The following is a 13,392-nucleotide window of genomic DNA, read 5'->3' on the forward strand; positions in this document are numbered from 1 at the left end:
TTTTCCGTTTTTTATCATCATTTGAAATTTAGGGCCCTAAACTTTGATGGCGTGTATCTCCTTCGGAAGACGTTTGAGACATTTGGTTTCTTATTTACTATTACTCGTCTTGATGTGTACTATCACCCCTTAAAGTTACTCCCATCATTTATGAAACACCCTGTATATATATATATATATATATATGATTTTAATTCTAATTTCAATTTAATTAATTTTCAAGATTTTATCTTAATTTAGCCCATAGTAACTTCATTCTAAAAATATTTTCTTATTTCGTGATCCAATTCCACTTTCGGTTTAATTCATTCTTTTGTAAAAATAATGCGCCATCAGTACTACGTATCAAATGAAAGTGATACTTCCGTTGCTCTTCTCAAGGTTAACACATGTATTGAATTGGCGTGTGGCCAGAAATCCTATGTTATATAAGACTAGTGATCATTTGTTCGTCCCTTTTTGCCTTCCTTACTTATTTCTTCTTTTATGGCGCCCTGCGTCTTCTTATAAGTAATCATGCTTGCCACTTGGAAGAGATTAAAGCGAAATTAGAAATACAACGTCTCGTCTATGTCTTCAAACCTGCCTTCTGCTGCAAACAAAATAATGTTACATATATTTAAATGAAGTCATGAATAATATGGTTGATTGCAGTTACATACAAATCTGTTTATATTTTGTTGTACCAGCTAGAACGTATAGATCTAACAGCTTATTTGAAAATATATCTGTGAAATTTAATGTGGATAAACTTTCAATATATAACTTTTATAAAATATTTAAGTTTTCTGGAGAGCGTAATATTTTTAATTTGCTCGTCGGTATTTTTAAAATAAAATGTTTACAACTTCTAAATTTCTAATTTGTTTTTTTTAAGTTTTCTGTTTCGTGTTTTTTCAGTTTTTAAATTTTTAATGTTTTTTTGAGTTGTTAAAATTGATTATGTCGAACTTTTAAATTCCTAATATGTTTCTTTTTAAGATTGAATATATTTATCTTTTAATCTCTTACACATTTTAAATCAGTTTAAGATTCAGACTTTACAACTTCTAAATTCTTAACTTTTTTTAAAAAAATGTTTTAGATTGATTGTATTCACATATTAAATTCCTAATGTTTTTATGATTCATTTTACTTATAGCTTTTTGTGTCTTTTCTTGCTTAAATATATAATTTTTACGATGGGAAAGAAAATCGGTTTTTATTGTATTATTATAGCTACGTTTGCACCGAATTTTGTTGACGATTGTCTGAAATATATGCTTCGAAAACATGTGGTGACGACTTTTTGTTGTAAAATATCAGTGGCGCAACTTTTGTTAACAATACAAAGGGATTAACTGTCGTCTCACTTCATTTGTTGTGTTGGATGGTGTGTTTACATTATCCGTTTCTGTACTTTTGACGAAACAACAAGGAAAACTAAGCAAGACCATCGTTTATAGCCAGAACTCAATATATAAAGAAAGTGAACTGTCAGAATAAATATGACTTTTATCCTTTATCATGTGAAATAGGAAGACATGAAAGTTTCAAAAATGTCCTGCTGCGATTTTAAATATTTTATTGTAATGATAAAAAAGTGTTCATTGAAAACTCATAATGTTTTTTTATAATCTTCACTATAACCAATTTTTTGAAAAATGTATGATGTTTGAGCTTTTACAGAAAAAAAAATGAGAAACATGTATTATCAATTGATTCAGAATCGACGATCTTGCTAGTTTATACAAAAACCGACTTTTTGAAAAACTGGTTTTCAAATTCAATATTTCTGAAAAAACCGGTTTAGTCGGTTTTCGAATTTTTGTTAAAAAAAACAGTACAGGGAAAAATGTTTTATTTAATTTATATAAAATAACAAAAAACGAAATCATTATCAAAGTCAAAATCAAAACATATGTACAGTTGTGGCCAAAATTGTGGACACTTTTGAAAATTGTTATGTTTTCTAACTTTGTATGCTTATAGAAAATGTATCGTTTCACAAAATGCAAACGCTTGCATATCATTTCAAAGAGAATTTAATGCTGATTTCAATACAAAAAGCAAATTCAAATACTTGCAATACAAAAAAAAAGTTGAGCGGCAATAATTATCGAGATACATTAGATGCTGATGACTGCAGTGAGTTATCAGTACTTAGAAGGGTAACCTTTATTTTTTATTACAGCTTCACACTGATGTTTTATTGAGTTGAGGAGAGTTTTAAGCTCTTCTTTTGTTATTGCATGTTGTTATGAAACAATTATAGTCTCAATTAATTCTCTTTTATTTCATGAATGCTTCATATGTACAAGAGTTTTCAAATAGCGTCATAAGTTCTCAATAATTTTGAGATCAGGACTATTTCCTGACCATGATAAAAATGCTCTTTGTACTAAATCACTCATTCGATAATGTTGCTGTGCGGCAAGGAGCTGAATCCTGCTGAAAAATAAATGATACATTCTTGGGAAAGAGATCACTGATGGAAGGTGTAAGTTTTGGCTCTAGAGTAGTGTCAATGTATTTTCTTGCATTTAATGTCTCATCGATAACATGAAGGAAACCAATACCATATGCTGGCATGCAGGACCAAATCATAACACTAACCGAATTCTTCATAGTTGTCTGAAAGCAGTCAGGATGTTGCACTTTGCTTATTCTATGTCTTACATATTTTTGCAATCACTATTGAAAAACAATATCTTTGTTTTGTCAATCCATATAACTTGTATCCACTGATCATTTGTCCAATTAATGCATTCCCTTGCCCTCTGTAATCTTTTTATACACTACTGTAAATTGAGACAAGGATTTTTTCGTTGAATTCTACCTCTTAGTCCAACATTTAATAATCTTCTCCTGATTGTTTTTGAACTAACATAAATGCCAGCATCATTCAGTTGACTTCTGATGGTCGCTGATGACATTCTTCTATCTTGGAGACATAGTCTTTTTATTCTTCTATCATCAATAGATGTGATGCACCTTTTTCAACCATTTCCTGCTTTGTTTTCTATTGAATTTGTCTCCTGATATCGTAAACAAAACTTTCTGATTCCAGATGTATTCACTGAACCACCCACCTGTTTTACAATTTCAGTATAGGAAAGACCACATTCATGCAACACAATAATCTTAATTCTCTTTCAAGGTGTCCAATCTATTCTTTTATTTAATGTCATTGCTTCTTGACTAAATGTTAGAAATATTTACAAAAATTCCAATTATATACTAATGTTTAACAATGTTATTAATAACATTGTTATTAATTAACATTGTTAATTAATAATTTTTATTAACATATTGTTAATTAATAATTGTTATTAATTAACATATTGTTAATTAATGACATATTAATGTAAATGTTAACACATGTTTAACAAAATTTCTAACTTGCAATTTGATTACATAAAAAAAACCCATTCTTCTTTCTACAGAAAAAATCACAATAATAACTTGTTCCAACATTAAACATGTCAGCTTCTGCTAGCAGTTATTAACATTTCATTGGTTCCCAGAACAAAAGACAGTAATTTGTCAGGAAAGTTAGAATTTACAATCCACTTCATCACTGTGTTTGTTATTTAGATTAAAGTAAGAATAACTTTTTTTTATTGCAAATATTTGTATTTTGTTTTTTGTGTTGAAGTCAGCATTGAATTCGTTTTAAAATGATATGTAAGAGTTTACATTTTGTGAAATGTAACATTTTCAATAAGCATACAAAGTTAGAAAACAACAATTTTCAAAAGTGTTCACAATTTTGGCCACAACTGTATATATATATATATATATATATATATATATATATATGTATGTAAAAAAAATCTAAGATTACATTTCCGTTTTGTGTGTGTGTGTGTGTGTGTAAGTAATAATCCTTACACACACGCACACACACATACAAATAAAAAAAAAAGAAACAAAAATAATATTTATATTATTTTCACTAATTTTAATTTCTCCTAAGAAAATAGGATTTTAATAAACATAAAATATTCATTGAACGGTGGCTAAGTCTTGCTCTTATTTTGGACACAATATTGCCTGAAATTGAAAATACTCATTGACTAGCTAATAAGCTTGTTTTTATAGTTTTCAAGGCATCAAATAACAATTCTAAGTTTTTTGTTCTTTTATTCGTTGCCTCAAATAATGAAAATTCAGCGTTCAGTGTCATTGAATTTGTAAGTTTTTCTTCAGGGTCTTCAAGAAACTTATGAATTGATTTTTCCATGGTTTCTTTTAAAAAAACCATTACTCTGATGAGTAGTTTCTTCGATTTGCCCTTCATCAGAATCTGTTTCCACATAAGGATTTGGAAATATTCTAGACAATATCTTTCCAGATAACTTAATAATTTCGGTTTTTGAAGCTAAAGAAAGTACACTAGATTTCTTCGCTGAACTAGAACTGTTTTGTGGATTTTGCAAATATAGCAAAACAGTTGCTAATTCTACTTGTCTTCTTTTTTGAATTCGTTCTTCTAAAGTATATAATAATTTCAAACTTATTTCAGTGTTTAAATTTTTTAATTCATTTAACAGAAATTCAAATACACCTCCACTTGTTAATAAATTTGCATCTCGTCGCCCTCTAAGCCTTCAGCTGATGGACGAATCGGTCTCAACCGATAAAATTATTATTATTATTATTATTTGAAGAGGAATATTCAGGCGTGCCGGAAAACCGGTTTTCAAATGTGACAAATTTACTTTAAAAAACCGTTTTTTAAAACCGGGTGTGTAAAACCATAAAACCCTAAATCTTACCCTTTTAAACATGAAATATGATGACTAGTTATAAGAAAATTTGGCCAAAATAAGCTGACATATACGTTAAAAATTTATGTTCAAATTGTAGTAAATTGTTGTCCTTCTTTTAAATGGGATTAAGAAAATTTTAAAAAAGTTTATATTAACATTGTAAAGAAATCATAGTTTTTTCCCTTCGAAACAGACAATTTAAAAATATTTTTTGAAAATTATTGCTGTACATTTTGTTTGTAATTTTTTAGTAATTATTTCATTAATTCACTGAAAAGCGGAATAAAATGTTTTAAAAATATCAAAATAAATGGTACAAAAAAAAAAAATGCGTATTTTTCAGCAGCGAACCGAGTAACTTTGTTATTTGGAAAATCAAAGATTTTATTAATAAATAAAGTTTAGTAGATAATTTGGTACAAGATTTTGGGTTTGAATGTTGGACTTTCCTTTTTGCAACTAAGAGAATTTCAGTATAAGTGGTTCTCAAATGTTCTGAATTAATGTATTTAAATAGAACAATTATTCAAATAATTTAAAATGAATAAATATTGATAATTACTTAACTAATAAAAGGAGAATGAAATGGATAAGAAATTAAATCAAATTGCTGGAATATTTTATCATGAACGCTGCATTTTCGCTCAAGAATCCATAAAAACAAGCAAAATATTCTTATGATGAGAAGAAAAGTGTGTGTGTGTGTTGTCTTCGGTTTTTGTTTTGCAGAAAGGAAGGATAAAAAGAAAATGTATTAAGCATGTTGGCTGTTGTTCAGAGAGAGTTGCTAAAAATGTCTGAAACAGAGAAAAGGCGCTGCGACTTTTTCGATGACAAATGTTTGCAGCAACTGTCGCAGTCCTTTGATCGTTGCTGACTCTCGATTGAAAACGAAATTTGTTTTGCAGACACATCATATTTGTTGACGGCATGAGGTATCGATGACAAAAGTAGTACCTTTTTTTTTTTAAGTGTCGCCCACATTTGCACTTGTCTACAACTACGTTGTACACGTGGCTTTAAAGTACAAATGCTGTTGCCATTTCACAGTGCGTTAGAATTTTTAGTCTTTCATGTTTAATGCCCGAATTTAAATCTTCATATATAGAATGATTATGCTAGTGTGGGTTCAAAGAGAAATTCCTCAATCTTTAATCTTTTTCTTGATTAACAGGCATAACCAATTTTTAAGTTCCACTTAGTTTGCAACCATTGAGAAACCGATAATATGGGTACTTTTGGGATTTCTAGGCCCCATATTCAAATTGATCGAAATGTAAGAAAAAATTCACTCTTACCTTGTCATTCCGGAATCTTCTAAATGAAATAGAATCGAGGTATTCCAAGGTGAATTAGATCACATAAACATCGAAATCATTAATCCAAGTGTTCTTATTTTTGTCATCTTTTTTATTTGCAGGACGAGGACACAGGCACAGTACTTATATACAAATATTTACATATATTTAATTTTACGTGCACTAATTCTTTATAATACACACAAACATCTTTGGTTCCATCATACACACTACATCAATCCAAATTCAAACCTTAGCTTCCACTAACATCTGTTACTCTATTGGATCATGGGAAATTTTTTCCTGACGTCACCAGCGCGCATGCGCAAAGGGATTACATCATTAGGGTTAGGTCAGGAATTCCAACATCCTCCCACCTTTGAGTTTTTATTACAGAAAACTCAAACACAATTATCAAATTAATACAAAAAATTCAAAATTATTAAATACAAATTGACAAATATCACAATAACTGAATTACAAAATGCTTATACTATCGAATATAACTCAACAAAACATTTCAAATATTAAAATATATAAAGCAGCATTCAACTATCAAAAATTTATCATAGGTACAAAACTTTAACTAAATTTTCAATTCTCAATTAAAGTTCTTAAGATATAAAATAGATAATAAAAAGTTCAAAGGATAAGAGTTCTTGTAGTAAAGAAAAGTTCAGTTTTCACATTAAGAGTCTCTTTACTTTTCTTAACCTCCTGCCATACCTAGAGGTTGGTTCGTCAGACACAGATTTGTCCAGCGAATCACCTTCAGCTGCACTGGAATCATCACAGGTAGATTTCACAGATGGTTCACACTTTTGGAAAAGTTCCTTGTCTTGCTCACAAACTTCCAAAGGATACAGTCTCAAAGTTGGACGTAAGATTTCTTCACTTTTGGTTTTCAGTTTCACAAGTCTGATGTTTCCATCTGGCGATGTGAAGACTTTGCCCAAAGGCCAGTCTATTCTTTTCATATTGTCACTGGAAATCAGAACAATGTCTCCGATCTTGATGGATGGCGAGCTTCTTATCTTTCTTTCAAATTGTCTGAGCTGTCCCAAATATTCAGAGCGAAAACGCTTTCTAAGGTATTGTCGTAATCTTTGGCGATAGGCAAACCTTTATTTAGAGAATTACTATCCAGGAGATCAAGATCAGATATTCTAACCTCTCTGACTTCTTGCAAGAACATATTGGGTGTAAGAGGTTCTAGGTCACTTGAGTCATCACTTACGTAAGTTAGAGGCCGTCCATTGATGACACTTTCACATAAGACAGTGCTTAATTCCTCAAAATTTAGAGATGTTTGTCTACGAAAGATTCGTTTAACAATACCGATTAAACGTTCCCAAAAGCCACCCCACCAAGGTGCAGACGGGGGAATGAACTTCCAGTCAATTTTGTTCATAGTACTATATTTGGTTACGGTCTCCCAGTTAATCTTTTTGATGAGGTTGTTCGCTCCGTCTAAGTTTGTTCCATTGTCCGATTAGACGACAGCTGGTCTGCCTCGACGAGCCAAGTATCTACGAAATGACTTCAGGAAACTTTCTGTTGATAATGAAGTGGTCAGCTCTAAGTGTACTGCTCTAAATACTGCACAAGTATAAATGGCAATCCAATACTTTTGATTTCCCTTTAGATAGGGAGGTCCAGCAAAATCAACTGCTATAATTTCAAATACAGAAGCCGGTCGACTGGCAATGAAGCTGTTGGAGTTTATATTGCTGGGGCATCATATCTTTTACAAGTCACACAGTTCTTAACAACTCTGCGAACAGTTTTGTGATATTTCAGTATCCAAAATTCTTCTCTGAGGTTGATCATCACTATTTGAACACCTGCATGACCTAGAGAGCAGTGTTTCCAGCGTACAAGGTTTTCAACTATCAAATGCTCACTTGGTAACACTATAGGAAATTTAAAATTCTTTAAATCGTCCTTCAATGACAGTCTTAATTCGGAAAAGTTCATTCTCATCTATAAATTATTTGAATTTCTGGAGTCGCTTATCTTGTGGCCCTGTGAAAGATTCATTTTCTTCAAAGGGGGGTATGCTCCCACCCTCGTAAGTTGAACTTTGCAGGTTTAAGAATCTCTTGCGATTCATGAATGAATTTCATTAATTCCTCTTCATTTTCAACACTATGGACACAGTTGTCCACATAAAAAGCCTTCAAAAATTTTCGAGCCGTTTCATTGTAATCAGGGGGAGCATTATTCAGATGATAATCAAGAGTTTCTCCCAGTAAGAAAGGGCTGGAAGTTATTCCAAAAACTATTCTTTGGTGTTGGAAAATGTTTAAGTTTTCTTTCTGCCCACCCTGACACCACAAAAACCTCAAATAAGGCCTATCATCTTCATGGAGTTCTATCTGCAAAAATGCATTTTCAATATCGGCAATAGCTCCATATTTTCTTATTCTAAACATGTTTAAAACAGAGGTAATAAGTTCAACCAAATTGGGCCCCTTTTCTAAGAATCATTTATTGATGGCGAGTTTTTGTCTCGGGCAGATCCATCGAAGACGGGCCTGATCTTCGTCGTGGAATTTTCTTTGAAAACAGGGCGATGAGGTAAGTAGTGTTCAGATTCTGAAGTATCTACATCTTCACTAATAACCTGATCCATCCAGTCCTTAAAAATGTTTTCGTATTCCTTTATTTTTGCTAATTTCTTCAGAGATTTAACGGAATTTGCAAGTCTTTTTTCAGAAATACCTTTGCAGTTTATTAAGGGGGGATGTCCTTCCACCCAAGGTAATCGTACTTGGTACCTCCCTTCTTCATTTCTAGTTACAGTTCGAAAAAAATGCTCCTTTGCTGATTGTTCTAATTCTTCCATAGTTTTCTTTTCACTTGGATCAGAAATTCCAAGTGTGTCTAATCGTCATAAATTTGAGATGACTGCATCATTAACGTGATAGGATAGAACAGTAGACGTACTATCACTCTTTTCTATTTCATTTGTCTTTCCCATCAGGCGTCCAGCCTAATTTAGTTCCTACACACACTACTCCTGAACTAAGTTGCCTTACCTCTCCTGTGAGCAGTTTACCAGCGACGTCAGCTCCAATTAACAAATGAATTTCTAATGGACAAGTCTGATACAATAATTGTTCATCATAAGCATGCACTACATCAGTTAAAAATATTCTATTAGATTTAAGTTCTCTCACATAGGGAGGCAATTTTACTCTAGAAATATCGGAACAAATCTTTTCCTGATATAACACCTCAAAATTACAATTGTAACCATCATCGCCATTACTTAAGCGTACCCGATACTTTTTATGGTTTTCCGGTTTTTCAACCCCGCTAAATAAAGAATGCAAAATAGATTCCTGACTGATAACTTCATAATTCATCCTTTCTGCGGCGTATTTTGATATGTAGGATCTTTAAGACCCTGTATCATATAGACAACGAATTAATTTAGTTTCACCGTTCCCACGAATTTTAACTACTAATGTTTGTAAATAAACTTGACGTAAGGATGTTTTATTAGTTAAAGAGCTGTCTGTAACACTTTTTCTTGCGAACTTTATTTTTATTACTTGCGCATTCATCATTAGCATTACACATGGTAGGTAAATGTTTCCCATTGCATTTAGGTCAATTCATTGTTTGTTTACAGAAATGCGCAATATATTTGGGTTTAGAATTTAAGCATCGACAACAAATTCCGCGATTTAAAAGAATTTCCTTCTTTTTTCGTATGTTAAACTTTTCGCAAACCTACAATCTTGAGTCATATGCGATTTATCGCAAAAAGCGTATTCTTTATTTTTTGAATCAACCTGATACGAATTTCTTTTCGAATTATTAAATAAATCAAAACCAGGTGGTTTATTTACTTTTTCACGAATATGATGATTCAGCGTTTTTTTAATTATGTTTTTCTAAATCGAAAGAAGAACGCGCAATAATCAATTTTTGTTCCGATTCCATTTCCTTTTTAAGAAAGTTTAAGAGATGAGTCAACCTATCACTCCCTGAACTTTCTGCTGTAATTAATTCAATTTGATTTCGTTCGTAAACTCTCAATAAATCGCTTGGTAAACATGACAACTAGAGGATGTAGCAATATACTTGAAAAGTTATCTTCTGCAACTCCTAATGATTTTAATGCTCTGAGCTTGTCTTAAGTATTATACAGTTTAACTAGAGAATACTTTTGACCTTGAGGATTCGCCTTATTTATGACCACCGAAAGAAGAAGCTCTCTAATATAAACTTCGATCAGTAAATCATCTCTTCCGAAGCGCTGTTTTAAACATTTGACAGCTTCCTCATAATTTTTTCCTGTTGGTGGGAGAGATTCTACTAATTGCCTAGCTGGCGAACACTTTTGTGTTGATTGCAACAAATACTGAAATTTGTCATCATCTACAATATCTACATCTTCATGAATCCTTTTAAACTGCCCCCACCATTGGAGCCATTCTTTAATATCTCCACTAAATTGTTTTAATTCCAGTTCTGGAAGTCTAAACTTACGATTAGTATTATCGACAAATTCTTTCATTACAATAACATCTGGTTTAGGTTTTTCTAAAGCGTTTAATCTTCTCTGTAGTTTCGTTTTCGTTTCTAAAAACTTATCTTCATAAGTAGTAATAGCTTCATATTTCAAATTAAAATTTTCTTATGTGCACGTTGCATCGCTTTGAAAAATAGCTAAAACTTTTCTGTCTAAATCATTTAATTCTTTATATTTTTGTTCTATCTGTGCCGCCAAGGTATCTATGTCCTCTATTTTGTTTTCTAAAATTTCACAAGCTTTATTTAATGATCTCGTAAAATTACTCCTCGTAGGAGTTCTTAACATTTTAATGCTTTCGACATCCATTTCTAATAATTCCTCAATTCTAATTCTAAATACCTCGAATTCTATATCTCTTTACGTTAATTCTATATACGTAAATCCCGGCAGGGATGCCAGATTTGGGGATTTCTAGGCCCCATATTCAAATTGATCGAAATGTAAGAAAAAAATCACTCTTACCTTGTCATTCCCTGATCTTCTAAATGAAATAGAATCGAGGTATTCCAAGGTGAATTAGATCACATAAACATCGAAATCATTAATCCAAGTGTTCTTATTTTTGTCATCTTTTTTATTTGCAGGACGAGGACACAGGCACAGATACTTATATACAAATATTTACATATATTTCATTTTACGTGCACTAATTCTTTATAATACACACAACCATCTTTGGTACCATTATACACACTACATCAATCCAAATTCAAACCTTAACTTCCACTAACATCTGTTACTCTATGGGATCATGGGAAATTTTTTCCTGACGTCACCAGTGCGCATGCGCAAAGGGGTTACATCATTAGGGTTAGGTCAGGAATTCCAACAGGTACCATGGACCATCACAGGTAAACCATAGTGGTGTCAGCCTGTTGAAGCTGCTAGATAAAGCTTACTGTGTGAAATAATTTTGTTAATTGAAATAAAGAGTTATTCAGTTCTTATTCTAAATGTCTTGAATTAGTTTTATCTCATTAATTGCATTTTGTTTGGAAAAGATTTTTCTTAACTTTTTCTACTTTTAGCGAATGGTTATGTGTTAGTTACCAGTAAAGCTGCCAGACTGTATTTCTTTGCTTTTCATCTAACTTGTGTCATTATTGTTATGAAGTAAGAATTGTTATTTTACCTGTTTTATAAATTTCCCAATTTTTAATTCAGATTTCACGAAAAAATGATCATAACTCGAAAATTTTAGCATCATTATTTTTATTTTAGTATCTTCACAGCCTTTGTCCTAGAAGCATTTATTTTAGAATACTCTTTTTGTAAAAGTAAGTTAGAAAATGCAATGGAAAAGAAGATCATTGAAATGGGATTGCAATTAGGAAGGTAATTTTTTTATAGAATTTGAGAAATTCTTGTGTAATTTCTTTGAAATTCTTTAAAAATTTTTATTTATTTTGCAGGAAAAAATCTCAAGGTACCAAAGGCACTGATATTGATAATTTAATCGTCGATTCTGAAGATGTAGTTGAATTTAGTGATTTTGAAGTTCCTGATAAAAGTGCAAATAGAAGATCTTCTGTTTATCCTGATTTAGCTGAAAAGACAGACATTAGATTCCATCTATCGAAAAGTGAGGAAACAAATCGAATTTTACCTATACATCGAAGAACGTATATTTTGGTATATGTGTCGTAATTTTTATGTTTTTATACTAGAGTATCAAAAATTGTAGAAAAATATTTTGTTTAATGTTGATTCTGTAATTTTTTTAAGATGGAAAATTTCTTCGTAATATAATTTTCTATTTTAATACTAATTTGAATAATTTGATACTAATTTGTTTTAATACTAATTGTTGCAGTAAAAAGAACTACGGCAATAAATAAATGAATGCTATTGTTTGTCTAAAGACATGTACATCATAATCTTAAACTTAAAAAAAAAAAAATATTTTTCAGGTAAAAATGTAGAAAACCTTCTTCAAAGAATGTTTGAGAATGAATTAGATGTTGATGACTTTGGGCCTGAAGATATCGAAAATTTTGAAGATGAAGCAACTATGACGTTATCTTTAAAAACTTTGTAAAATTATTCTATTATATGAGACTTTTTGTATTTTAAAGATGTGAATAATTTTACTGATATTTTATATAACACTTGAGCAATTATAACAATTTTTATCAATTATTATTATGTAGATTTTGGTGTTATAATTCAGTTGATGAATGCAGTCATGATTCATCAAAACTATACTGATTATAAGTGTTGAGTAAAGGAGCAATAATTGATTGTAAAAGAGAAGTTTCTATAGCTAAGGATAAAAAATAGCCTTTCCTCGACATTTCCATTCGTTTTATATGAAATTTGAGTTCATCTATTTAATAAATTATACATTTAATATCATAAAATTATCTTAGTTACTGAGCGAAAACAAATTTGTTTTCCAAATTAAATTATACAGAATAGAGAGTTATGTAATGTTTTAAATAAATTATAATTGAAGTATTTCGATCTTTCACAAATTTTCATTTTCGTCGTTCTTCTGTATATAAACACAATAATTTCCTATTCTGTTTAACTGTTAATTAAATAAATGATGTTTTGAAGGCTTCCCTACTATTGGAATATCTTTTTTCTAGTATTTTCGTTAGTCATTAATATGTTGTTGATGCATTTTTGTAGTGAGATCTTGTTGTGTTCGTTTATCATACTGACTGTACTCGTTAAACTAAATATTGTGCCTGTTGAATTCTGATAGAGATGCTAATTTATACATAGTATTTCCTTAATTAAAAATTGACAGACATTTGTTTCTTTCCTTCTAACTCTTCTGATATAA

At 30.8% G+C, this 13,392-nt stretch overlaps 1 protein-coding gene across 2 annotated transcripts in view; it reads left to right on the plus strand.

Annotated features, from left to right (window-relative positions):
- The window catches only part of LOC129958132 (two pore calcium channel protein 1-like), a 113,721-nt gene extending 100,557 nt beyond the window's left edge, over positions 1 to 13,164 (plus strand). For both annotated transcript variants that reach the window (XM_056070333.1, XM_056070334.1), the window contains 4 exons: positions 11,624 to 11,714; positions 11,823 to 11,936; positions 12,014 to 12,183; positions 12,512 to 13,164. In XM_056070333.1, the coding sequence (XP_055926308.1) occupies positions 11,624 to 11,714; positions 11,823 to 11,936; positions 12,014 to 12,183; positions 12,512 to 12,639 (503 nt within the window). In that variant the 3' untranslated portion in view covers positions 12,640 to 13,164. The remainder of the gene's footprint in view (positions 1 to 11,623; positions 11,715 to 11,822; positions 11,937 to 12,013; positions 12,184 to 12,511) is intronic.
- The last annotated feature ends 228 nt before the right edge of the window (positions 13,165 to 13,392 follow it).

Source organism: Argiope bruennichi, chromosome X1 (assembly GCF_947563725.1).
Source record: "Argiope bruennichi chromosome X1, qqArgBrue1.1, whole genome shotgun sequence".
NCBI lineage: Eukaryota > Metazoa > Arthropoda > Arachnida > Araneae > Araneidae > Argiope > Argiope bruennichi.